Genomic DNA, 27,750 nt, shown 5'->3' with positions numbered 1-27,750 from the left:
TCAGCAAACCTCACTCCGCTTATTTCCCGCACGCCGAAGGAGCCACCCCCTGTTTTCGCCATAAACAACCAGAGGGCCTCTTAAATCCATGACTCACTCCACAGGCTTTTCCTCCACCCTTGTGCGTGACTACAGCAAAAAGGTTGCCAGCTGCAGTTGGTGAATTAACATTACTTTTTTCGCGGCACCGTCGGCAAACAAGTCGCGCAGCGCTGGGGCGGGGGGCGCACAGAGCCGGTACGGGCTTTGCCCGTGGGGGGAAGGCGCTGGAGAGGGGCTTCACCCGCCCCGGCCACCCGGCGGGGCCGACACCCCTGGGAGCCAACGCTGCCCGGCCGGGGCCAACGTGTCGCAGCCGGGGGGAAGGGGGGGTGGGGAGGTGACCAAGTGAGACCGTGCCGCGTCCCCTCCCCCGCCCCGGGGCGGCGCCCCCCTTGGCCCCCGCCGCCGCCTCAGGCGCGTGCGCGCCGCCAACCGTCCCGCGCGCGCGCCCGCCCTGTGCAGCGCGGGGCCGCCGCTGCCCCAGGACGGCGGGGAGAGGCAGGCGGCGGGTCAGGGCAGGGGGACGGGGAGCAGGAGGACGGAGGCGGCGAAGTCTGCACGAGACACCGCTCCCGATATCCCGATCTTACGCGCTGCCCAAACTCCTCAGAAAGTTGGCATGGGCATCCAGCGCGGCGGGGCGCCGCCGGCCGCGGCGCGAAGGCGCGCACCGCCACACGCACGCAGGGGGCCGCCGCCGCCGCCCCCCCAACCCCTTCGCACCCCCCCGCGCACCTCCCGCTTCCCGCAGCCGCGGCGGGGCGAGAGCAGCCCGGCACAGGGTGCTGCCGGCGGCGGGGCTCGAACCCGCGGGCCCCGGCGGCTCGCCCGCCGCGAGAGAAGGGGGGGAGGCTCCCCGTCCCCCCGAGCGCGAAGCCGGCCGCAGCCCGCGGAGGACGGCCGGGCGGCACTCACCGAGCGGCGGCTGTGGCTCCCTATCCGAGCGGCTCCCCGCAGAGCGCTCGCCTCTCCCGGGGGCGGGGGAGGAGGAGCGGGCGAAGGCAGGAGGTGGGGAAGGGCGGGGGAGGAGAGCGCGGATTGAGCCCTCCCGGCTACCGTCGCCGCGCTCCCTGCCCCCGCCCCGGCCCGCCCTCAGCGGCGCGGCGCGGCTGGCGGCGAGCGGAGGGGACCGGCGCGGTGCGGCGGCGCTCCCGGGGACGCGGCGATGTGAGTGCCGGGGGCCGGGAGGGAGCGGGCGGGGGCGGCCGTGCTCCGCGGGCGGCCCCTCCGCCCCGGCGGCCGGGGTCGGGCAGGGCCGGCGGGGCGGGGGCTCCGGTGGCCGGGGTCGGGCCCCGGGTGCCCGCAGGCCGTGCGGAGGCCTCGGGGCGGCCGGGCTGCGGCTGTGCCCACCTGCGGCCGCGGCCCCTGCCTCGTTGACCCAGTTACTACCCTCTCGCTCCGGCCCCTCTGCTCCAGTCCGGCTTACCCACCCCCCCGGTTGTTTGTGCTGCGCTTTCGGCCCCTTATCTCTCGCAGACACGCCGGGCGGCCTCGCCTCCCGCCTACCGGGCGCCCTGCGGCCCGCAGCGGGGAGCGCTGCGGGGGGTGCCTGTCCCCCTGCCCCCCGCCCCGGCGCCTCCTTCGGCGCCTCTGGTTCTGGGTGAACCGCGCGGGGGAAGGCCTCAGTGCCTTGGTTTTGCTGGCCATCTCCGTCTTTTTTAAGTGTTTAATTTGCAAATTAATTGGAAAACTGTGTTAATACGTGACCACGTTTGGGGGGATTAAAAAAATATCTAAGCTTTGGTCTCTATTGAGAATGTCATACGAATGGTATTTGCTCATGTCTGTTAGTTTTCAGGATATCCTGACTTCTCTGCTGAAAAAAGAAAATAAATTCTTAACCTGATCAAAAATTTTGTCAGAGATCTTTCTCTGGGGAAGTTTTTGATGGTTAGGTTGTGTGAGCCTGTCTTGCTGACTGATACTACATTACAGCAGTGTTCTTAATTTTAGTTATTGCTAAAATTATACCTGAACAGCCTCCTGACCCAATTTACGTTTCTGTTTTTTTCCTCTCTTCTAATTCTTATCACATTCTTCCTGAAATAGCCCATATCCTCCTGCTGCATCTACAGCAGCAGACCTCTGCTCTCAGTAGATATCCCTGACTCCAGATACTTAACTTTGGAAGGCTGACTGGGGCAGTTTGCTTTAGGTTCCCTGTATAAGGAAGAAACACACACCCATAGAGTTACATTTGCTTCTCAGATACCTATTTTGGAAATTATAATCTCTGTCTATTGACATGGAGAACTTGGACAACTCAGCATCTCACTTTTTAGACAATTGAAGTTAGGGGAAATGAAGGCCATTGTTGCTCCATACATGTGGAACACTGCCTGCCCTGATATTCTTGTGTGCTTTTGTGCATTGTTAAAAATATTTGTAGGATTACTTCTGAAGTTATGTAATTTACTATTTAGAAAGGAGATCTGGCAAAGCAGATCCATGCAAATGAGCTTCAGCACCAATACAGGTCAGACTGGGCAGCTTCTGCAGACTCTGCTCACCGCTCAGATTGTCTTGCAGGATATTATGATTTGTATGTTGTTCAGAGGGGGCTAATATAGTAATAAAAAGAAGCAGCCACTTGGGTTGTAAATTCGAGTTTATGGAAGGATTGTCAAAAATATAATCAGCTTGAAGGCCAGAAGAACAAAACTCTTCAGAGAACAGCCCTGCTTCATGTGGATGAAACTCCCATCCAGTACTACTCTGTGGGAGCCCACATACAGGCATATATTCTGTGGTATATTAGAAGGCCAACAAGCTGAGAGTAGGTAGGACAGCCCCATGTACTTGGTGTGTTAGGGATGCTGTTTTCTTGAGTCCTTATTTTTAAATACCATTTTAAAAAAAATAGAAATTAAGGCTATGCCTCTCATAAGAGTTTTTAGGCTAAGATTCGTGCGGTATGAATGAATGGAGTTGCTGTGAATTCTTTGGGAGCATGTGTCGTTAGGGCCATAGCGCTGGGACCTACTTTCACAGTACTGGAAAACCTTTTCCTTTTTGGCCGCCTCCCCTCCTGATTTTAGTGTTGCATTCTTAGGTCTTACCAATACTGGGATATTTGAATTAGAATTAGCTGTTCTGGAATGGTTTTCCATGTAGAGGAGGGTCTGTTGTGAAATATATGTGGGGATTTTTTCTTTTGTCTTTCTACTTCTTTCCATTACAGAATTATTATTTTACTTTCTAGAAATACACAGTATTCCCAAATAGAATTTATTACTGTTTCTGAATACTGTGTCCTGTTGTGTGGCTGTTACAGAGCAGCCACAATAGCTGCTCTGAATTGATTTCATTCTGTAGTCAAGAACTTGAATCTGTATATAGTTTACTTTGCACACCTGTATTCAATATGAGGATGCATGCACAAGCTGTTCAGTGCTCCAGCCTGCAGAAAGCTGTAAGATGCTAACTTTCTGTAAAGTCTTCAGAGGTTGTAGATACTAAAACAAAAAAAAAATCTCAAAACCTGCTGAGCATGCATATGGTGGTTTTTACCCCCTAAAGGCTTATAATTTGGACAGATACAACCCCCCCACATCTGCCAAATTTCAAGACTGATGTTTTATAACAGAGCTAGTCAAAGCAAATGCTTCCAGATTTTGTTTCTTTCCAGAAAGATTTTGTTTGCACAGCCAAATTCTTTTTTTCTCTTGTGTTCAGAGCCACCTGAAACAGTTGTTTCTTCTCTCCTTGCCTCTTTTAATTTCAGCCAGTGTGTGGTAGGAACAAAAGCTGCCAGCCCAGTCTCAAGGTTTAAAGTTTGACAAAGTGGTCTCAGCTGAATATAGCTTCTCTGTGAGGGTTTCTTAAGCTTCCCTGTGTAAGAAAAGCTGACGACACCACCTGTTAAAACAATAATACCATAACCTGTGAGGAAAAGCAGCTTGTAGGTTGATGGTTCGGGTCCCTGGACCCACTGCTGGAGTTACTCTGTAGGTTACTTTCTGAACATTGTTGACAGAACCCGTCCACTGTGTGCTCCCAGACTTGCAGTTCATGTGCTGGAATGTGTCACCTGGTCACTGCAGCACAGGCTGAGTTACTCTTTTGGCTCAAGAAATGAATTATGCCAGGTAAAAATGCCTGAGTTTCAGAGTTGTCTTCTGAGTTTCAGTGTTTTCCTATCTTTTGAAATGGCAAATGTGGCAGGCATTGTTAATGCAGAGTTGCTACTTGTTCTTTGCCATCTTCTCGCTCCCCCTGAAGTTTTAAATTAATCTCAGAAATCTGAAGATGGTTTAAACATTGACACTGTTTGCACTGCACAGCTGTTCACAGCAAAAAGTTTGTAATTTCATTAAAGTTTCAAGAAAACAGTTTGATGTTCACTGCCTCTTTTTCCCTCATTCCCCTTTAGCCCTCTGAACTGTTGCACGTTCTGCCCCTGAGTGGTTTGACCAGTAAAAGATGAAAGAAAATCACTGTTCTTCAGGACACACAAATTTCTTGCAAGTTGGTACAGGATTTCCAACACTGGCTGAAAGTTTACAGCAGTTTGTCCAGAAGTTGCCTGGTACCCATCTGTACTGGTGCTGCTCTGTTCCCTGTGTGCACAGTAGCCAGTTGCCAAGCTGACTTGCGCAGCCCTGCAAAGCTGGACAAGCCAGACTTGATGCACTCTGGACTGGCAGTGGGGGTTAAAACTAGATGATCTTTAAGGTCCCTTCCAACCTGAGTCTATGACTGTCTCTCTTGCTTTAGTGAAAGGAAGAAAGATGGTTGTGGTGGTGTTGGCTGGCTGGTAAACTTTCTGGTCCTGAGCAGGTTGGCCGAGCTGTAAAGCTGCAAACAAGAATCAGCCTTAATTTTACTGATGCAAGCACAGGCAGAAGATAAGGAGTCTTAAAAGCTGTACCGTTTTGACTGCAGTGGCTTTTTAAAATAACTATGTTTCCCTTGATATGTACACAATTGTTCAAGTATAAAAGACCTCTGTACCACTTCAACAGCATCTACTCTCAAGCCTGTATTTGGCAGATTAATAAAATAATCATGTACTTAAACATTGACATCGATCTGGATTAACTTTCAGCTTTCTGATCAAAGCCTGTGAAGCACCTTTAGCATCTTGATGAAGTGGGGTCTTGCTTCAGTTGCTCCTTCTTCCCAAACGCTACTCTTTGGTTTGCAGCACTGTTGGTGCTTTGCAGGCTCCACCATTGTTGCAATGGCAGGTGTTACTCGGTGGATATTTCAGTAGAGCTTGCTGGTTTTTTGAGTGTTATGAAGTCAAGTGGAAAATCTTTTAAGATAATTACTTAGCATATAACACTCCTCATGCTCATAAGTCACAGAGTTGGGACCGTAATTCACACAGTTAACTTCATTAATCATGAAATGCAGTATTTAAGGTTTCCAGGATATCAGGTTTTCTGCACAGAGTATCATTTACATTTATTTTATATGTAATAACAGAGTGCCAGCTCCAATCTTTAGCAAAACCAATAGGAGATGAAGGCAAAAGGCTTCTGTTACGAAGGCTTGGATTTGTACTTAAGCCCCAGGTGTCCCCTCTGGGTCTCCAGACTATTACTCCATGTGTAGCTACAGTGGTTTGCAGCAGATGTGATGTCCAGTAGTGTTTATGTTTAGGAAAGAAATAAGTGGGAAATTTAGCTGTGAAAATACAGCTCATTGCACTCTCAGATCTTGGCTTTTGGTGGGTGCAGCTGTACAGTCTTAATTTTAGCACTTACACTTGATTCTGCTGAAGAGAGAGAGCCAGCTCTGTTAGGTTAAAGTTGGAAATATGCGGATGTTCTTACACATCTGAAACATACAGTGAGGCTTTCACAATTTATGTTTTCTGTCAGAACTGGTCCATTCCTTTGGAAGGTTAACCCAAGTTTTAGCTGGAACTTTATCTTCGATGATATTGTAGGATGTGGAGACTATTTAGGAGCTATAGCTCAAATAGGAAGAAGGGCCTCAAGGTATTTCTGAGCTCTGGATTTCTTCCTTCCACTCAGTGGTTTTACAGCCAGAGTATTCAATTTCCCAGGCTTTGGCCCTAGTATGTTTTGATATATAAATCTCAAAAGTCTTTTAGTTAAATGTGCGACTAAGTAATCACCCAGTTTTAAAGTATACTATTTAGGGATGAGCGGATTTCTGTTTAAATCAAGGAACGCCTAGTTGCTTCTTTCTAGCTTTCCAGAAAATGTCTTGAAAAGCAGTGCATTGTTAACACAGTATTGCTTATAGGTTGATGTATTTTTGCAGAGCATATCCTTTGTACTGACACTTCTAAATAATCATGCCTTTTGGAAGCTATATTTTTACATTAAGCACTGGTAGGAAGAGTGTATTTTGATTCCTGCTTAAATTTCAAGAGTTGAATTGATCAAGTCTTTCTGTTACTAAGGATCTGCTCACATGTATCATAAGGTTTGAAGGGGCTATTGTTGTGCATGGCAAAAGTTTTGTTTTTCTTGAATAAAAGTGTCAGGAATTATTTTCCTTGAACTCCATACACTGATGCAGACAGAAGGCAAAGATTCGTTTTTTGGACTGACCTTTTTTTAATGTTCTCAGTGTAATCTTGAATTGTTTTTGTTTTCACCCCTCATTCTTTTTCATTTTAACTTAAGAACATAGAATTCCATTGCTGGAATGTGTTCTGTTGAACCAAAGCATTGCATCTGTTGCTGCAAGCCAATGAGAAATGGAATTATTTCTGCACAAGCCTCATCTGGCATTGGAAGGAGGGTTTTCATGAAGAAACAACCATTGGAGGGGTTGTTTGTTTTATCATTAAATACTTTTATGTACTAACTTTTGAGCTCTGAAGAATTTTCACCAAATTTGGTTACACATGTGCAACTTACCTAAATTGCATGGTTCAGAAATACATTTTTACACTGAAAATTTACATCAGAAATTAACTTTTACACTGAAACATCCAATTTACTGTGCCTGTGACCCACAGGTCAGAATCTGTTCTACGATTCTCCACAGTAGCTCATGTCCAGAACCGCACTTTTGTGTTGCTAAGCTGTGTACAGTATCTAGAGTAGACTCTGGCATTAAATCTGAAGTTTTACACTTAGAAACATTTATAGTGTGCATTTTTATGAAAAATAGTGCAAGTTGCACTTTTCTGACAGTTCTGTGTTTAATTGGGATATCTAGAGCGGTATGTTTCACTCTGGCTTGCTTTGTCTTGTAGTTTGATTCTTACACCATCACCTCCACTGTAAAAATTTTGCAGTCTGGGGGTCAGATGGGCACAGCCCTAATACTGAACTGTGCTTTATGGGACATAGTAGTCAATATAGCTGCTCTTGCTTGTTTTCCATACTTTTTTTTTTTTAAAAAAAAAAGAAAAATGAACTCTTAGTCCTTTGTCATGTGAAGAAGACTGAATTTGGTTTCTGAAGCTATGTATATGTATGTATACTAACCTGTCGCTTTGATTATTGTTTCAGATTATACTTTTTTTTTTTTCTCTCCTCAGGGCCGATTACTGGAAATCGCAACCAAAAAAGTTCTGTGATTACTGCAAGTGCTGGATAGCAGACAACAGACCTGTACGATGGTCTACCATACTATGTCAATGATTTTGAAACACTAGAAATCTGAATTACAGGCTTTTAACATCATTTTTCATACTAATCTATTGATGCATAGCATTTGTTTTTTTAAAAATGCCTTTGTTATACCTGTAATATTTAGAATGTATTTTGTGAGCACCGTATGCCTGCATACAAGATGCTGTGTGCTGTTCTACTTGGTGGTACAGATGAGAACTGAAATACCTGACCCTGCTTTTTTTGCAAGTCCTGTAATTTAACGGTTGATCTGTCTTGAAACTTTGTCTGCGGCAGTTCCTAGCCTTCATATGCAAATAGAAAGCAAAACCTGGCATACGTACTGTTTTATATGGTAGGCCTGGTATAGCCATTGCGCTGAGCTTTAAAGCGCATTTCTTTCATTTCATACAGAAACGTTACAGGGTTACAGAAAGGTGTTCCTGACTTGCAGATGCCTTTTGTAGACTTTAGACCCATTAGTTTCTTACTTAGAAATAAGTTTTTCATTCCTGACTTAATGCCAGGGGTAGTCCTAGAGCTGGACTTGATCTGGAGTTCAGAATGATGAGTGGGAGCTAATTGGTTTAGGTTTCTTCTTGTAGTCAGTGAAAAGAAATACACATTAAAGGGGGGGATTTGGGTAACTTACAAAATCTGTCTTTAAATGAGATGACTTGTCCCCTGGGTGTGCATCCTCTGCTCATCAGTTCATGCAAATAAATTCTAAGGTTACTGGGCCAGCCTTAGGCATCTAACTTCTGAACACCTAAGTGAGGTCAGATGTTTTTAGCGAGTACCACATGAGGCATGAGGACTTCCACTGTTTTATCTGTAGAGCTGAATTCCTTGCAGTTCCTACTGGCTTCAGTCTTTGGCACCTTTTTTCTTGGAGATTGTTCTGTTCTTAGTTACCCAACTCTCCCACTTTGCTCCTCCTCCCCCGCCCCCGATTTCTGGACCTGCAGACTAATTTAAGTTCGTAAGATATCTGTGGGGTGTAGCATAATCTAAGGACTGTAGCTAGTATTTGGAACACTAAATAAACCATATGGTTTTTAAAAGTTTGCGTGAAAACAGAGAGGGTAAAACAAGAATCAAAGTATGATATTTGGAAGGATAGCATAGAGAGAGAGCCCAGTCTCCCTGTTACTTGTTGCTAATATGTGTGCTGAACAGTATTATTTGAAAAATATTAAATCTTATAAATAACAGACTATGAAATTTTGTGATACCATTTTGGAGTATTACTGATTTTTTCATGATTTCTATGTTGATAGTTTCTCAGTGTCCCTGAATTCCTGTAGTCATTTTATAGCTGTAGTGTTGGTTGTGTTTTCAGAACAGGATATATTCAGGCTGTTTAACTAAGTTTAGTGTAACTGAATTTTAACTTAATTAAAAATAAATAAATTAAAATTGTATAATATGTATTATTTTTCTTGTTTTTTTTCTCACTTTGAAGAGCATTGAGTTTCATGAAAGAGGAAAGAATCATAAAGAAAATGTGGCAAATAGAATTAGTGAGGTAACTCAAATATCTTATTTGCACAGATGCTTATTTTTAATGTCTTTCATTATCAGATTTGTTTAATTTATTCTCTTTGTGTTCTTGTTTTGTTTTAGATTAAAAAGAAAAGCTTGGAAAAAGCAAAAGAAGAAGAAAACATGTCAAAAGAATTTGCAGCAATGGAGGAGGCTGCAATGAAAGCATATCAAGAGGATTTGAAAAGGCTTGGAATTAAGCCAGGTAGTTCATATAACTGCCAGAAGATTAAAGACAGAATTGAAAGAATATTGAATAGGAAAGTTTTTTCTTAAGTAGAAGCTACAGTATCCTCTGCTGCATGGAACAATCCGATTTGGAGTAGAAAAATTAAACAGTGATAACAAAAAATAGGCTTTAGTTGGTCCTTTGAATCAGCTGTGTAGCTTCCCTTCGTTGATTTTAAGTTTCACTTTGCCAGTTGGAGACAAAAATTCCTATTGAGTATGAGAGGTTGTGTTTCCACCAGTGTCAAACAGGGGAGATAAGAATCTCCTACTCATCTTGCAGTTCAGCAAGTATCTTTGCTCTGTCTGTGCGAAGACATATTAGCCTTTAAAAACAGTTTGTAGATTCAAGCTCCTGTAGAAGCCATCTTTTTCATAACTCTTCTAGTTTCTTTTTTGCTGTTTAGTTAGAGGTCATTGGTCCTTAGAGTTTTTCTCTTGTTATTCATCTTTTGATACTTAAACTTTCTTAGGACTCTATAGTACTGCTACAGTGCAAGACTCTTTGAACATAATCTTTTTAAGTTTACCTGCTTTGAGTGTAATACTATTGAGTGAAAATACTCATAAGAACAAAATTTCCTGTTTGCTGTTGCTCAAGAGTGACTAATATTTAAGCTCAGATTATTGCTCTTTTTAAAAGGGAGTATTGTTTTCTTTAAGATGATGTAGGTCCCAGTTCGACACAGAGTAAAACACAGAGTAACACAGTGGAAACTAAAGGAAAGAAAGAAAAGAAGGAGAAGAAGGAAAAGAAGGAAAAGAAAGAAAAGAAAAACAAGACACCTCAGGATGCCTCAATGCCACCAAAAATTGAAACAAAGGAGTGGGTACAAGGACTTTCTCCTGAAGGTTACACATACTACTACAACACAAGAACAGGAGGTAAAAAGTAGTGAGGAGCGAATGCAGATATAGTTATTGGAGATAAGTAAGAAAAGACTACCTGCACTTCTTTACTCTTTAGCTCTTTCAGTAGTAAGCTAGTAATTCAAACGTGAACAGTTAGATGGAGTTTAGATATTTAATGTTCAAGACTTAGGCATCCAGAACTTCAGACTGCTTTTGCTGTTTGCTAATAATGGAAGAATGCAGTAATTCCACAGTTTCTTGAAATGTTTAGCCTTTCACAGGTTAGGTATACAAAAGATAGCTGTGTTCTTCCTAAAGAAGCTTTCTGATGAGGAATGTGAATAAATTGATTGTGCCCAAGTAAATGAGAGCAGTTATGGATTGCTGTCTGGTTGTTTCTTTCCACATTCACAGGATTTATCTAACTGATTTTGGTTGAGGAGCTATGTGTTTGATCTGCTTTAGAGCGTAAAAGCAACCCTCTTTTATGATTACTGAGAATATTACAGTTTCTTACAAATTTAAGGATTGACGTTAGTATTTACTGTAGTCTTTCCTCATACAAGATAACTTCCAAAAGGTAAAAATCTTGTGTGTTTCGGTTCTTCTGGCCTGTGCTACCATTTCAAAAAACAAGCGTCTTTTCTGTACCAAAATTCCAGTGTCTCTGTATCAGCCATAGTTTAATAGAGTCTGGAAGGTGGTTAGTCCCGGTAAAAGCCAACTGTAATTATGGTACTTTAGTTTATTGTTCATACCATAGTTTGATCAAGGATGATGTATATTCCAATAAGATGTATCTGTATTACTCATTTGTATGTGTGCATACATCAGTGTCATATCCTTTAGATCTGTTTTTTGTAAAGATTATGAAACACACACAGGATTGAATGATAGGTAAAATGTGGTTTTGTTTTTTCAAGAATCGCAGTGGGAGAAACCTAAAGGATTCCAAGGCAGCTCTCAAAACTCAAAAACGGTAATCAAATACTATTACTTTTCTGTGTCCTTGTAAACAGTTACCAGAAAAAAAAAGGTAAGCAATTTGCACGTCTTCTAATTGCAGAAGATTAATTGTTTGCTCTTAGTAAGCTTAGGAAAACATAATTTGGCTATATAGAATGTTTTATGATATCCTTGATGAAAACTGAAATTTTACTATACAAATCTTTCTTGGCTGCTTTGTTTATCATGGGAACAGAAGTGATAGTGTCATTTGTATTTTTACAGAATATACTTTTTTGATGCCCATAAAACTGAAAGCTTTTCAGAAATTATGAATAAATTCTGTTCATCCTTTTGTGATTGAATGTAATTAAAAAATAAGTCTTAGACATTTGAAATAGTTAAGACTCCTTTGTCTTAAGAAACATGGAGATTGCATTGTCCAGATAATTATAAAAAAAGAATGCCTGTTTTTTGTGTTTGCTTTAGGATACAGTTATGTAATATAATTTGTCTTTTTCAAAGGATTCTTATGGTCACGGAAACAACGTGCAAGCAACCTTTTAGCATATTACTTTATTGTCCTTATTTAAAGCACAGGAAAACTTGCAGAATAGTCCAAAGACAGTTATATTTCTTCTAATGATTAATGGACTTTCCCCAGATGCTTACCACTCCAGGATTTTTGTGCTTCACAACATTAAAAACAGGATTTCTACGACACTCCTGTGAAGTGATCTGTTTCCCCATTTTCAAGATAGATGTCATAAGTACAGTATAAATTAAAGTCAATTTTGTTTGCTAATGTTGAATTTTATGTTAGAGACCAAAAAAGCCTGGCTTTTTCAGAGTGCCTGACATTCTGAAACAATCTTGGCCCCTCTCAGAAGGTAGCCTATGCTTGATACTGGTTTAGTTGCAGTCAGAGGAGAAAATGGTTATAATTGTGTATATTTTTAGGCAATTGAATCAATTCACAAAGTACATGACGTCATGTCTGTACTCCATCTCTTGTTAGGGCAGTGTTTTATGTAAAAAATGCAGGCTTTTGCCATCCAGTGTTTGTTCCTAAGACACTGCACACTTTGTGTGAGAGCTGCCCATCACATGCAACTCTGGCTTTCTGATTCCTTTATCCTGAGGGTTTGCACAACTTGTTAACCAGCACTTCAACTTAATCTTTTCAATCAGCATGTAGCTTTGCAATATTCATAAGCCAGTCTTACTGTAGCCTTCCACTGAAAAAAGTGGTCCTGTGACTAAGCTTGTATGGTCCTTGGTGCATATTTGCCCTGACAGTGAACTAGTTCAGGGAGCAAAGAGTTTAGGTTAGTGTTTTGTAGGCTTATTCCCTTGTCATGAGCTTCCTGGGTAATCAGAAAAATGCCAGTGTGGGGAGAGCAGATGGAGGAGAGGAGCTTCATTCTTGGCAGCAATTTGAAGTTAGCTCATCTCAGCTATATCATAAACACACACCTTTGGCCTCAGATATCTCTCTAATGCCACATGGCTGTATTTTGCCATTCCTCCCTCACCCTGCCCAGTGACTTTGTGGTGTCTTGAGTTATTTTTGCTATTGCTAAAAACAAGCATTTGATTGCTCCCTTATTTAGTCTGAGCTAAAGATATGGGGAACATTCCAGATCTCTAAGAAGGACTCACTGCCCAGAAATAAAAGGGCATGCTTGCAATACGTAGTGCAAGCAAGATTCACAGGGCCTCCTTGTTTTACAGCACATTAGCTTGCTGCTTAAACTTTGTAAGAGGTGGAGAAAATGGTAATGAAAAGGCATGTGAAAGACTACCTGTAACTTCAGCTGGATTGACATCTTGCTTGTTAGCATGCAGGTAGTAGGATACTCTGCCTAGTGTCAGATTATCAACTGAAAACCTTGAAGAACGAGGTCTAACTCAGCAAAAAGGACAGGTTATACTTAAAACTATGTTTTTGTCCTCTTTCTACTTACATAACGTAAATTTTCCTTCTGCTTCTTTTATTGAAACTAGCACACCGAAACTTGAGAGCAAAACCTTGAGGAAACTTGCTCACTGAAGGCTTTCTTGCTTTTCCCTGCTCTAAACCTGCTGGTACAATTTTTTCTGTTTACAGAAAGGGTGCAAGAAACATAACTTCTGATTTTGTTGTGCTTTTTGAAAAAACACCAAAGTTTTAATAGAGTATTAAGCAGATGTATAGATATGTGTGTACAAAAGCCTGTCTAGATGTGTGTCTGTATACACACAGATAGATATTAATGCAAAAATAATGTATGGTGAAGCTCCATAGATGTTCTGCCTAATACAGAGGAGTGGGCAGTATTAGTAGTTGCAGAGCAGTGAAGTAGTTGTACATTTAAGTGTTGATGGAAATTGGGTTCTTAAGATGTTAAGTCATGGGTAATGACTGATCGTCTAGTTGGGGCTGATTCTGCGAAACATCTTTAATTACACGTCCTCAAAGATGTACCAGCAACTTCTGCCAAATTTATTAATCAGTAGGGAAAAACAGTGGTTTGCTGAAATTTGTGCTTTACTAAAGAAGTAAATTCATTGGCACACATTCCTGCAAAGTTTGATTCTTCAGTTATTTTTGCTGAAGATCTATTTTGGGATAAATTTTAGAGTTTTTGTTTGTTTGTTTATCTTTAATTTGTGATCATATTTATTGGTATTGGTTTTCTGTAGCCCTCACAAAACTCTGAGTCTTCTAAAAAATTTTTATCAATCTCTACTAAAAACAATGACACAAACAGGAAATTACAGTCTCAGGGTGAATACCTTGGAAAATCAAGAACATGTAAAATAATGGCCTGTATAATAATTTTAATTGTATGACAACACTTACAGTACTGCTTCGTACTAATTAGCCACTGGAAAAAACTGTGTATGTGCATTTGCAGTATTGTAAGTTAAGCAATTCAATCTCATTTGAGTCAAAGGGAATACTTTCTAACAACTGTAGGGGTTCAGGCTTTAAAACACTAAAATTATCAAGAACAAAAAATACTCAAGGGTTGAATGGTCTTATAAGTGATGCTTTGGCTGGTCCTTAAAAGTTTTTTAAGTAGCTCCTGTATCTTTCTCTTAGGCAGTGGAGTGGGTAGAAGGTGTCACTGAAGATGGTCATACCTATTACTATAACACACAGACAGGAGGTAAGGAGAGCTTATTTTCCACCTAAGCTCTGTTTCAGAGGAGAGGATTTTCAGAGAAGCATTTGGTTTTGCAAATAACTGCATTTTAAGGCTGTTACTAAGTTTTGTATTTTTTAAGCTGCTACTTTATTTGAAATACGCTTGTTGCTTAAGTCGGTGCTGCCATTGTAGCTGTATTGTCAGTGTGTATGCATTTGCACTTCATAGGTTGTTTTAGATGTTCAACTTGCAACTATAAACGACGGATTCTCCTTTTCTACATAGATATTGAAATTGTAATTTGGAAACCAGAAAGAGGCAGGGCTTTATTTTGACAAGCCTGTAGGACTGAATAAGAATCTATTAAACTTTTCCTCTTGCTGACATAGCATTAGTAAGAGAGTCCAGAATCTTGCCTCCTCATTCTTTTACCTGTTTTTTTTCCCTGCATGGGGAACTTCATGGTAACTCCCTCAGAATAAGCATCTGTTTTCTAAATCTGAATACATTTTAAGGTCAGTGATGCCTCTCCGTAGAGCAAGTGATTTCATGCTAGCTATGAGATTTCCTTCTGCTGATGGGTATGAAGTGGTGCTCCTAACGATACCAAGAATTAAAAAAAAAAAACCCACAAACCTTTTAGTTTTTTTAACATGCCACTCCCCTGCCCAGATTATTTGATTTCTTCTTTTGAAAGGGAAAGGAGATGCTGGTTATTTTTAAACATTGCATTCTAAGTTCGGATACATTATTTGCCTTTGGTTGTGTTATTTTTTAAAGTGCTTCATGGACATATGACACTTGTGAAGAATGTCTTTGTAATCATCGTATTTGGTAAAATTTTGGTTTGTGAGATTTTAAAGTGATCCATTACTTTTGTATAACTGTAAGTGCCTCGGAAATACTTGAGAATTATTTGTCAGTTTTGTTAACGCCAATGAAGACAAGACGAGTTTTTAACTAAGGGAGATAGTTGTAGTGTCTCGTCTCAGGCATGTAACTTAAGAGACCAATATCTCTAGGCTTAGCACTACAAGCCATGCTTTGGAAGGCTGCACCTTACTCCACTGGCTATACGTGGCACCTGGGAACATGAACTTTGTCAGTTACTAGTCTAAAGGCAGATGACAGCAGTACCCTTAAGAGACTTTTCTGTTCATGCAAAGTCACTTCTTGCCAGTTTATTGCACCTTTTTTTCTTCAAGATACATCTAGGTACATACTCACAGAGTTGTTTTCAGTTAGAGATTTCTTTGGAAACAGATAAAAATAATTGGAAAAATAGTAGTTTTATTATACATGTAAGCTTATATAAAATAATAGATTGAAAATCAGTGTACTCTTACCTTACTGTTTTTAAAACCAGTTTTAAGACCACTGAGTCAACTTTTATTGAAATCTCAGAAATACGACCTTTTAATTGAAAATAAGGTCATATACTGTACATGCTTTCATAACTTTTCAGATTCATGTTTTTATTTCTTTGTTTGCTTCAGAGCTCTTTAATTAGAGATCTAATGTTACTGAGCCAAGTATCACAGGGAAGGGGGTTGTCTGCCCGGAGACCTGAGGCTTGCAGTTAGCATTCTTCACCTTATCCTGTCTTTGTAATTAATGGACAACTCAAATCAAATAGGCACCTCTAGAGGGCAATTTGTCTGTCCTGTGTAAGGATGAGAGGAGCCACAGTCTTGTGAACCGTAGTTTGCCGTGGATGATATTTTTCTTAAACACTAATTAAAACAAGCTTTATCAACAGTGGACTCGGCTGTCATGACTGTCTCTCTGCTAGGAAGTGAAATGTTATCTTTCTGATTACGTTTATTAAAACAAACATACTGAACAAAGGCAAAAGCCTTGCGCTGAATTATTTGGTGTATTTTTGCATAAGGCAGTACTGATTCTGTAAGGTAATGTTGTCAAAGCAATAACAGATCAGAATTAGAAACATAAATAATGCGGTTGTTCAAATATCTTGGACAGTATCCACATGGGATAAGCCGGCTGGTTTTGTTTCATCTTCAAATGAGAAGAGTCAACGTGACAAGCATTCTGAAGAGCTTGCAGAAACAGATTCCAAAGCATCTGAATCAGACTCAGAAGACAGTGAAAATGAAGCACAGAGTTCAGAAACAAATTTCAAGGTAGGTTTTCTCTTCAGATTTATTTTACGTACAGTATTAATTTTCTAGTGTAAGATGATTTATCTTTTACCTCCTGCGACAGGCTGTACTCATTGTAATGAGGTTAAACTGTATGACTGAAAGGAGATGTTTACACTTGTTTTAATAGTAAAATGAATCTATATTTAATTATTTGGCCCATTAGTGGCACTGTTCCAGAATAGAAAGCATGATCTTTCCTTCAGCCCACCAGAAGCAGCTTTAATTCTGCCAGAAATGCGATGTTTTCTGAGAAAGGTCACTGTTATCTCTCTGAAATAATCCACAAAATGGTTTGGATTTCAGTGTGAGGGTGTCTTCAAACCTTTATTGGTAAATGTGACTGCCAAGAGACCTTCAGAGAATGCTTTTGACTGAAAATGTCTGAAATGGTTGTAGTTTCCTTATTAACTGAGAAAAACATTGGCAGCTCATAGTACAAAATCTTTGTCAACTATAAATTCTTGTCTTCAGATTTAAAACAAGATAAAGGGTATGATTATGGCTCTGTTAGGGTCAAATGGTTTTTCTGAAACTGGTAGTTCAGATCAGGCAGAGACAGTTTAAATAAAAATGTATTAATAGACAAGTGTTAATTCTAAAATACGTATTTTTGTATCACTGGGCATCATTATAAACTATTACCAGGTGTTAGCTGTAAAGTGTGTGTATCTGCTTGCACAGAAAGCTGTATGTGAATTTTTGCCTCTTTTTTCCTTTTTTTTTTTTTTCTAAACACGTGCTAAGCTTTGCTTTTACATAAGTTTGTATTGGCTTCTCCTTGCTAACTTCAGCCGTGATAGATAGGATTTTCCAGCTTTAACTTTTCGTAACATTTTAAGGGTTTTTTTCCAACTCTGTATGTGATGAAATCTCAAGGAAAAAAATTTAAATATTGTATTACTTTAGGAGTTTATTGTTTCAAGTTACTCTTGGTTGAAAAGTATGAATAGTAGATAATAGCAAATAAAAGATGTAAAATAAAGCTACATTGTGTTTTTATTTAGGCATTTTTGCTTAAGGTGGGTTTTTTCCTCTTTAGAGGAAAGGAGATAATGGTGAAGGATCAGAGGAAAAGAAAAGATCTCCCAGAGCTAAAAAGTTAAGTCCTTATGGGAAATGGCGAGAAGTGAAGCCAGAAGAAACTGTAAATGAAGAGGAGAGTACTTCAGCTTCCCAAGAAACCTCTAGTGATGCACCTAACCCTTATGGAAAATGGAAAGCAATTAAAGCAGTGGAAGAAGAAGAAGAAGAAGAAAAAGAACCATGGTGAGGATCTTTATACTATAGTTACTGTGGTAATACTTGTTTCCAGAAAACTTGTTTTCAAGAGCTGAAGCTTTTTCTTCTGAATTCTGGCAGAATTAGCACAGCAGTGATGGAAAACATAGCCCAAATACAGTTAATTCCACAGTGATTATTTTAAGTCATAGCTCTCCGTGGTGGATAGTGGTGCTGTTTTGGTCTTGGTGTAGAAGCTCACCATGAGTACAAAGTGAAGTCATTTAAAGGATCGTTGTCATCCATCATTTTTCTCAGAGGCTGAATATGAACTGTTTAAATGTAGTTATGTTCCCTAACATTGTCTCCTTCAACAGTCTAGTTCAGCTGCCTCAGGAGCTCTTATGGCTCTTTTTTCAACTGCTTTCAGCCTTGGAACAGCATAGGCAGCTTTCTCAGGGCCTCCAGCTTCCCGGCTAAGTTCTGTTTCTTTCTGATGAGTAATTAGTTGAGCTAAGATCTATCTTGGTCTTCTAGGACCACCAGCAATCATATGTTGACTGTACTAGGTTAGCATTGCTTTCAGTTCCTTCCCTGTGGGATCAATAGTTGCTGATATAATGAGTATGCTTTTTTAGACTCCAAGCAATTTCTACCTAAGCCTGATAGGTTTGACTGAGTTACTTCCACAAGCAGTGCATTATTTCTCACTTTGTGATGTACTAATTCTAACTGTTCACTTGAAGGACACAGCCTAAAAGACTTCAATTTTTTTTGTCTTACTTCCACCCATAATTGCCGTAAAAAACTCCTGGTTCAACTGTTTTTCTTCTTCCCTAATTTCTGTCATTTCAAAACAAAGTTAAGTAAAACCGAACCAAAATCCACTACAACCTTTTCTGTTGTCACTGTGGGTAAGTCCTGGAGGCTCCTATAATGTGAGAGATGCTTTCTGTAATGATTTAACTAAGGAGATGAAAGATAAAACGTGTAATGTAGCTATGCCAATTTTAAATCTGGAAGCTGTCTCTCTCTCTCCCATGTCCAACCAATGTACTACAGGTGTTTTCATCACATGCATCTGATCAGGAGGTTTGTTTTGTTTCGTTTTACTGCATAATGCCTGAGATGGCTCTTTCTGGTTTTTTGTGAAGCATGCTTTCATGTCCAGCTTTTCCTTGTGGGGCCCTCTAGGAGTCTGAATAAATTAGGTTTCAGAGGATGACACCAGTGAGTCTTTGTCCCTCATACTCACCCCATTCTCCAGCATTTTAGTTCTAAATTATTCAGTGGATACATTGGTTGAACTAAACTGAGAACTGATACGCTTCCTTGGAGATTATAATGTTCTCATAACACCTACTGTATTGGACCAGCTAACTTTGCCTTCACTTCAGAGCTGATAAGTTCTTTCAGGTTTTTGGAAAGCAGTGTCCCATAAGAAGTGCTTTCAGCTACTGAACCTTATAGATCATTCTGTACATTTACACACAGGCTTGAGATACACCCACGTGTAAATAACAAAAATGCAGCTGTTTGTTATTTACTTTTAATTGAAACTAGGCACAGTGCCAGCCACTTTCAGGAGGTTTACATTTTAGCAATACTGTAACAGTTGCATTTTCTTGACTTGCTTGGCTTGCAGTCGTTCTCATGGCTCTTGGTTGCGTGCTTGAGCTGATCTGTGTCTTCCCTGAAGCACAGGACCTGAAACTAGGTATGGTACACGAGCTGGCATCAGACTAACGCTCAGTAGTACTGAAAGATTTCTTGTATGGATTGGCCAGGAATATGATGTGTATCTTTTTGCAGCAGCATTATGCTGGTGTGATTCCTAATGGGCTTGTGATTTAGATCATTTTCTGTGAACCGTTCGGTTGTTCCCCATCGTATGTTTGTGCCGCAGGTTGTCCTTGTAGAACACAGTGGTTTGCTTAACCTTTAAAACTGCGTAAACCTTTAAAACCCTTAAAACTGATTGGTCATTATGAGACCATGTCTTTGATTTGTTCATATCAGTGTTAGCTCTGCTCTTGTTCTGCAAAACTGCTTCCCCCAGCTTGGGGTCTCTGGCTGATTTGGTAACCTGTTCTCTGTTCTGTCATGCATGCCCTCAAGGATGGACACTTGCGGCAGAACACTCAATAGTATTTTGTCCGTGAACCATTGTTAATTACTCACTGGCTGCTGTCTTTCTTAAATTCATACACACAGCTCTGTTGTCTTTTGCAGGATGGCTTAGATGATGAGTGCTTGGGCCATGCTGTAAGCTCTGTACAGAATGAGGTCCTAGTTTTTTACTCTTTATGGCAGCCCACGCAGAAGAAACAAAGAACGTGTGTTCTGTTCTTTTCTTGGTCCCATCATGATGATGATCTTGGCTAGAAGACTGCATCTAGCCCAAAGCTGCTGTGACAATTAAATATGGATAATATTGTCTGCAGTACAGCGTGTTGCTTTCTCCATGTAGATTAACCCTTTCATGTTTTCCTGTCTTCTCACAGTGAAAAAGTGGACCTGGAGCTTCCTAGTACAGAGAGTGACAATGTACCACCACCTCCAGTGCTAGAGGTTCCAGAAGATGCAACAGTGATATTTAAAGAGAAGACAGTCACCTCCCTGGGAGACCTTACAGAAGGGGTGCCAACATTTAAAAAGAGGAAATTTGAAAATGGAAAATCTAGAAACTTAAGACAAAGACTAAGTGATCAGTAGTACTAAGCAAATCATTTTAGATTCTGTTTAAGCTAGAGTGAATCAAAAGTTTAATATTTTAAACAGGCTTTTATAAAGAAAATGTTGGGTAGAAATTAAGGATTTATAGGTATTAAAACATATGTGAGTTGTCATATTTTTTTATTTTGATGTGAGTGATATTGGAATGGAAGTTTGTGTTATATTACTTATGCAATATTGTAAATATATTTTTTATTTTTACCATGCCATCTAAGTTCAATTTGCTCTGTGAATGCTGTTCTAAATACATTATGTAAGGTTTTTTACTCCTTTTCTAACTATGGGAGAATATAATAATCCTTAATCTGGCAAAAATGATGGAGATCCTTATTTTTACAGAGGAACTGGATCAATGGCATGTACCAGACAGTAAAATCATCCCCCAAGATAGTTTGTGTGTAGTAGTTTCCCTACTAATGAGTAAAAATATTGTGCTTACTAACCTTTCGCTTGCAAAAGAGTAGGTGGTGAGACTGCCAACATTTCAAACTGATCATTTAAAAGCTGTTTTTAGCAGAGTGAGTCACATCAGTGCCACTCCTTCCAAAAGATGTTCTACAAAATTATTTGTGTACATGCATGATAAATGTATTAAACCTCTGCAGAAGATTTAAACCTGATGAATCTTAACTTTCAATAACAGCACCAGTGCCACCCCTGCTGGAGTAGATATTTCTGTGGTGTCTTTCCTGTTGTATTTTGCTTTACTGTTGTCTCTATTTGAATCGTTCCTTCTTTTCACATACCAGGTTTTCTTTTTTTTGGCCTTTTTTTTTTTTTTTTTTTTGTCTCTTTCCTTGTAAAAAACCAATTGCCTGACATTTTCATGAAAGTACATTCCAAAGACCTGGCCCTGCTACAGCATACAGCACCCTTTTTGAGGTTGATGGGGTTTGTCTGTTGGTAAGAGGAGTGTATTGAATAGTCAGTAGTGTTCGCTAAGCTGAGAGGAGCTAACTGTATTGAAGCTTCATCATTCTCAGTAGCATAGGAGAGGAAGACAAAAGATGAATAAGCAGAGCTTGTGGCTGTACTGTCCAAGATGGCTTGGGCATTTTCTTGAGGAATGTGGATTTGATTTCTTCACTTGCTTGGATTGGTCTTCATTTAGCACCATCAGGATTCACTGGCTGCATAAGAATAAATACAGCTACATTAATTGCTTCTCTAGGTATCAAACAATGGACCATAAAGGTTCAAATCATTAATCCACAAAAAAATATGCCTCTGTTCCTAAAGCTCACGGTGTTTTGTTCAGGAGAATCTTGATCAAAAACAGAGGATGCACTTAAGACAACTAGTTGTCAGAGTCCAGCTGCAGCAAAGTAAGAGCTGGTAACTGTGAATGACTGTTAATCTGTCAGATCAGCAGAGAAAGGAGCGCAAGACAGAGAATCTGGTTTATCATGTATAGAAAAAGAGGCTGAAGACCTTTTTTCTACTCTGTTATATTTTCGTTATGTGTAGAAGAGAATTAAGTGTTGAATTTAATCCTGTGTGTTTCTTTGGCTTCATCAGGGTAGTTGTATTTCTTCTGATGTTTGTTTTGAGAATTCCTGTAATATCTAGCCCTGGATTGCCATTTAGAGATGCAGGATGTGTGCTGGGTGTTACCACAGTCACAGATGCAGGAAAATACAACGTGTACTCCGCGTGAAAGACCTCACATGCAAGGCTAGAACAGAAATGTCCTTTATGCCAAGGAGAGGTTGTCAGGTTTCCTAAAAAACAGATTTTCGGGTTTTGTTCTTATTCTTGCAGCTAGGAGCCTGCTCTAATTTGAAGCTTCTGTGTGTTTGTGACCAGTTTAAACTAATTTCCTCCCAATTTACACAAGTAATGGTACTTATTTCAGCTAAGTAGCTTTTTTTTCCTCTTGAATCCATCACATCTTTTCGGAATCACATAAAGCGTCCTTGTGTGACAGGACCTTCAGTGCCCCACCAGCACTTCTCTTCATCTGTTCCAGCCCGAGTTTCCCTAGATTCTATGTTCAAGGAAGATGAAGGCCACAAGTAACTTTTGATAATGTTCCTTTGATAATGTTCCTAAATCACATTTGCCTTTCACATGACTGCATCGTGCTGTCTGCCGTAGGTGCCCTGTGATCCACCAGTACAACCAGCTCTTTCTACTCCTTTGCCATTGCCAGCTGCAGAGTTAACAGCTGATCATGCTTTCTTTTCAAGCAGTTTTTTTTCCTTACAAATTCAGTTTGTACTGCTGTACTTATCCTGCTTGTGTTACTCCAAGCCTGAAGTATATACATTTCTGTATGATCTCTGTAAATTGATTGTATTGTTTCTTAGTAGTTTTATACAGTACTTTAGTCTTTTTGTAGGCTCCACTTTTAATAGCCTCTGAGGAAGACATCTTTCCTCTTTTACTAAGGTTCCCAAAATACACTAGCGTCTTTCCTTTGAAATGTTTAGTCACATTGAAGTGGTCATAGGCATTGATTTAAGGTAGCTGTAACTAAATTGCTTGAGCAGATGTTTTAAAAACATCTGAAAATAAAAGTGTTCAAAACTTGTTTCCTTGAAGAACAATTACAACTGTTAATCAGTCGTAATATGAACCAAAGGCCTTTGTCAAGTACTGTGTCAAACAGACAAACCAAAATATTAGGAAAAAAGATTAAATGTTTTCTTTTCTCACTGCTAGTACAGTTGGTTTAAATACCACATGCTTGCTTTTGCTGATGTGACATCTAAAGGCTGCATTTCACAAACAAATCCAGCGCTTCGCTCCCCACTACCTCTGAAAGTCAGTTTGAGGAGAGACCAGTTTATTCTTTGTCCTTAAGGGTAAATTCTAAGGGCCAACTGAATCAAATTTGATCTATCCAAAGCCACTGTTTAATTTTGCACCATGTTGTCATTCCATTTCCTTAATGTGTATCTAAACCAAGTATTTTCTATACAAAAATAGTCTTGTGTGAGATTTAAGGCAGACGCTGCTGTTCCAGGACATCTGTGCTGCACAGGTCTCTCGCTCTTCTGTGCTATCTCCCTGCAAAATCTGCCTTTGGAATTTGCCATAGGAATCCCCCAGGTATTACCACAGTTACACTCCTCATCTGCTAATCCTTCCTTGGGCTGCCGTGGCTTCTGACAAAGGAATGTTCCTTTTACTGTTCCAGAACAGTGTTTTCAGAAGAGTTTTTTGTTCTCTGATTAATTCACTTTCTATGATGCAGCGTGTTTTTGTCTGCTTGCCTGCTTTTATGGCAAGCTCCTTGAGCGAGACATATTAAACCAAGACATCCTTGGTTTTATAAGCTGTCGTAGACATTATTAGCAATATGAGAAGGAGAGTCGAGAGAAAAGGGGGAGTCATTGCAATTTCTGATGATGATTTGTGTGGTTTTGAGCGAGTTTCTTTGCTCTCTATTTTTCTTTCCTTGACTCATCTTTGTTCGTTTGGAAAGACAGCTTCCCAGTGCAGGATGCTTGTCTTTGGTGTGCGTGTTTTTACAGCAGGGCATGCTTAAAGTTGGTGATGCTTTTAGCAGCAAATGTATTGCATATACTAAGAAAAAACATATTTTGTTGGGCATTTGTTATTCCAGCAGCTGGGCAGAGACCTGCTCAACTGGACCCAGGTTATAGAACAATCCTTGTTCCTATTTAGGCTAAGGTGAATCGCAACCCTTCACCTGGGAATCTGTAGATTGAAATTCAGAATTCCACAATAGGGTAAAGTTTGCTTTTTGTTTGAACCTCATAGACAGAATCTGTGATGCAGCATCATCCAGTCCCAGTATTCGGGTGTAGGAGTGGTAGGGCTGGTCACGACATCGATCTAAGTTAAATTCACTAACCTGTGCGTGTATAAAAGCATCATCCCCTGCCCTGAAAAAAGATGTTATTTCAGTGTAAATTGTGGCATCTCAGAAAGGGAGTAAAAAACTGTTTCATGCTGTTTGGTTTCCTTTATTTGCTTTTTGCGTTGTGCCTCCCTTTTTTAGTACTTTTCTTATTATTGCGGTCTTCCTCAAACTGTCTTCCTCCAGTACCCCTATATATGCAAATCTCGGTATCACCGTTGTGCCGCGTTTCTAGCACCCACCTCCACCATAATTATCCCCTGCTCTACTGAGACCTTCAGAAAGCTTCACGTTGTCTTATGTAGGCCACCGTGTCTCCAGATCCCAGCTTATGCTGAGCACTTCTGCTGCCTCTGTGCGTCATGCCCTGAAGAAGTACAACTTTGCCTATTTTCAAACACGCAAGCTATTTCAAGACTGACTACATGTGCTCTTTTGATTTCCTTGATAATTCATTTTCTTGAGACAGATTTCATTCCATTCCTCCTACAGGGTTTGCAGCCCTTAAATCCTTTTGCTTGTCGGTACGAAAGCTGTCTGCATACCTTCCGCTGTCTGCTGCAGCAACCCTTTGGTTCTGTTTTGTCAGCCTCTCTCTTCAGTCTCTCTTGTATCTACCTCTTAAGTCCTCTTTACCTTCTACCTACTAAATTATTGAACGTAGAAATCGTGTTAACCATTTGTGTGATTAACAAATTTAGCTTTGTGAAATGTTTTGGGATAGAGCTTGAATTAAAGTTTCCGTACAAAGCAAAAAGTGTTGCAAATAATAATCTGAAAAAGCCTAAATTTGCCCGAGGATTTCCAGAGAGTGTCAGCAAACGCAGGTTTGATTTTAACTGTAAAAGAAATGGTCTCTGTAAAAAAAACAGCAGATGGCGTAATACAGACCACAAGCTGAAGGCAGTGGGTTTTAATGGCTTGCTTAACTGAAGATACAGTAAAAAACAGTGGGTGATTGAAAAGCACTTGTTTCAGTTTATAAGTGTTGTCTGCAAAGTTGAACAAGCTGGTTTCTCTTTAACAGCTTCTTGGTTGCGATTACAGAATATTGCAGGCTCTTGAAGTGGAGTTTATATGAAAATACTGAATAAAGCTTTCAACAATCTGTGTTACCGTTGTTCATCTTTTTGTGGGTTCTGTGACAACCTGAGGGATTTATGGATGCATATTCTGCTAAAAATGGGGCCTGGGTTAAATAAAAAACAAAATAGGTACATAAATATGGGGACGCTTTTTAAAATGAATACTTTTTGTTTTGTGGTCACCAGTGTAGTATCTAGGTGCCTTCCAGCAGTACATGAAACAGATACTGGAAATTGTTTTATTCTGCATCAATTATGAGTAACAAATGACCTGAGTTAATTTTAAAGTTTTTTAATAGTTTTTTTTTTAATTTTAAATTTTTAATTTTATTAAATTTAATACTGCTGTTAATTTTAAAATTTTTAACAGAGTTCAGGTAAGTTTTGTTGTAGTTACTATTTAGTTATATTCAAAATATGGCTGAATAGATAGACTTCCTGATGATAATGGGTTGTGATTCATTAGTCTTCATATTTGCTGGTCTTAAGAATGACGAGTATGCCCTGAGAGTTAAAGATACACGCTTTTAAACGGTGGGGAGTGCATGTAAATTATTTCATAACATTTCTTTTACCAAAAAACCCCTTTCTGTCAGCGTGGTCTTTTGGCAGCTGTTTTTTACAGAAAGTGAAGAAGCTGTTCAGCTGTACTAAGCAGCTAAAAAAAAAAAAGGTATGATGCAGGCAAAGAGTTCTGCTAGATTATGAAATATATTTTGTTGTTAACAGCGTTTAGTTAGTCCTTTCTTTTAACTAAACGAGAACAAGCAGCGTGCTGCTATGAGTGAATAAATGAATTTGTAGTTGCAGGATTTCTGAGGCATTCCCTTGTACATTCTGTTGATGATGAAATGAAAGTAATCCAGGTGAGGTGTCCGGACTGTGCTTGTGCGGAGGGTAAGCACCCACCCTCCTGCTGTCACAAAAAGGGCTACTTACAGGCGCAGCTTTTGGCTGGCTTCCTTCCCTGCTCAGGACCTCAGCAGGGAAATGAAAGAGATCCAGGAACTAAGTTTCACGTCAGTCGACAGGAGCTGAAGAGAGATGAGGTTGGTGTCTTTTGCACCAGCTGCAACGTCACATCCGTGCGTAAGGCCTGGGTGACGCACAGCGATGGGGGGAGCCAGGCAGACGGGCGGTATTTTGTTCTGTTTGTTGTAACACTATTTGATAACGAAATGGGAAGCCGCAGAAGGCTGTTTCTACCACCTGAACCTGCTCTTGCTCTGCCCTCCCACAAGAAGTTGTGCTGTGCCCTGGGACTGCTCACTGCCTTCCAAGGAGCCGCCTTCCCTTTCCTTTTCCTCCCTAATTTTTCCTGCTAGCAATTTCAGTGCTGAAAGTCATGGTTGCTCGCAGAAATTGAGAAGCCCAAGTGTGGACTATTCCATCCTGAAAACGCCTCAGAGGTGCCATTGCTACACCCCACATCCCTCCCTCAGGGACAAGTGCCAGCCCACAGCCAACCCCCACCACAATCTGTCAGCTCTTGCATCCCACAGAAAGACTGGGGTGGAAGAACTTAGAATAAAACATGGCTTCAAACAGTATTTTGTAAGTTAGGAGGAAACATAGCTTCAAATAATGCTTTCTCAGTGAGGAGAAGCAAATATATCTGCTTTTATTAAAGCAAAGCAGGCAGTGACCTGTAGAAGTGGGTCTGCTCTGTATCCAATTCTGTGTCACGACTTAGCAAAGCTGTATTTTGCTGTCATATACAGGTATGAGCGATTGCAGGGTAAGCTTAATAAGGCAAAGATCCTTCAGAATGCACTGGACCAGGATGGGAAAAGGGATTTAGCCACCACATTTCAATGCCTACATTGGGAACATCCAGGATTTAATAGCAGAGGGGAGCTGCTTTCTGCTTTCCCCTTTCTCATCATGCTGCACAAAGCCAACAACAAAGGGCTCCAGAAAATTGATTAACTTAATTGCAAATATCCTTGAAGTGCTGCAGTCAAAACATGCCCATCTTCTTTCCAGAAAAAAAAAATGAGGCTCATTTTTCAAAAGTGTTTCAACAGTTGTTCATGGTAAAGAAAACTTCATAGGCCAAAGTTCAAGTGTACGAATGACTCTTAAATTGCATGGTAATATGTTTCCTGACTGACTTACAGAGCTATAAATGAAAAAAAGCCAAACAAACAAAAACCAAAAACAAACCCCGACCACCAACCAGAACTCAAAAGCTTTTGTAATTGAAGTGTTGGAAACATAAAAAAAATTGTTAGGCAAAGCTTGCTGACAAGAACGCGCGAAAACACAAAAGAACTGAAAAATAATTCCAGGACTGAGAAACCGAGTATAATTTTACCTGCTTTTTTCCTGGTACAAATCCTCTTTCTTAATATAGCTGGATAAAGTTAAAACTGTTGTTTGTTTGACATACAGTAGTAAAACCTGCACCATTTAGAACTCAGTATT

General features: G+C 40.4%; 2 protein-coding genes across 3 annotated transcripts in view; one reads left to right on the top strand and one right to left on the bottom strand.

The window, feature by feature from the left end:
• ELF1 (E74 like ETS transcription factor 1) overlaps positions 1 to 1,085 on the bottom strand; it is a 92,250-nt gene extending 91,165 nt beyond the window's left edge. Inside the window, exon 1 of the mRNA XM_056329910.1 lies at positions 958 to 1,085. The gene's annotated coding sequence lies outside the window, so the exon portion shown is untranslated. The remainder of the gene's footprint in view (positions 1 to 957) is intronic.
• Positions 1,075 to 23,567, top strand: WBP4 (WW domain binding protein 4). 2 transcript variants are annotated; one of them, XM_056329922.1, is made up of 10 exons: positions 1,075 to 1,209; positions 7,514 to 7,586; positions 9,052 to 9,114; positions 9,213 to 9,336; positions 10,023 to 10,244; positions 11,135 to 11,190; positions 14,245 to 14,311; positions 16,274 to 16,434; positions 17,495 to 17,721; positions 20,178 to 23,567. In XM_056329922.1, coding segments are annotated over exons 1-10 (1,206 nt in total). In that variant the 5' UTR covers positions 1,075 to 1,207; the 3' UTR covers positions 20,389 to 23,567. The 2 variants fall into 2 exon arrangements, with proteins under 2 accessions (XP_056185897.1, XP_056185898.1); XM_056329923.1 differs by lacking the exon at positions 9,052 to 9,114.
• The last annotated feature ends 4,183 nt before the right edge of the window (positions 23,568 to 27,750 follow it).

The sequence above is a fragment of the Falco biarmicus genome, chromosome 2 (genome assembly GCF_023638135.1).
Source record: "Falco biarmicus isolate bFalBia1 chromosome 2, bFalBia1.pri, whole genome shotgun sequence".
NCBI lineage: Eukaryota > Metazoa > Chordata > Aves > Falconiformes > Falconidae > Falco > Falco biarmicus.
Note: the sequence above shows the minus strand (reverse complement) of the source record. Positions and strands in the feature narration are given on the sequence as shown.

Bases quoted from the DNA above. Each gene is read 5' to 3' on its own strand.
- WBP4 (XM_056329922.1), top strand. The intron at 9,115-9,212 runs GTAACTCAAATA...GTTTTGTTTTAG, and splicing joins TGGCAAATAGAATTAGTGAG to ATTAAAAAGAAAAGCTTGGA. The intron at 14,312-16,273 runs GTAAGGAGAGCT...TATCTTGGACAG, and splicing joins CTATAACACACAGACAGGAG to TATCCACATGGGATAAGCCG.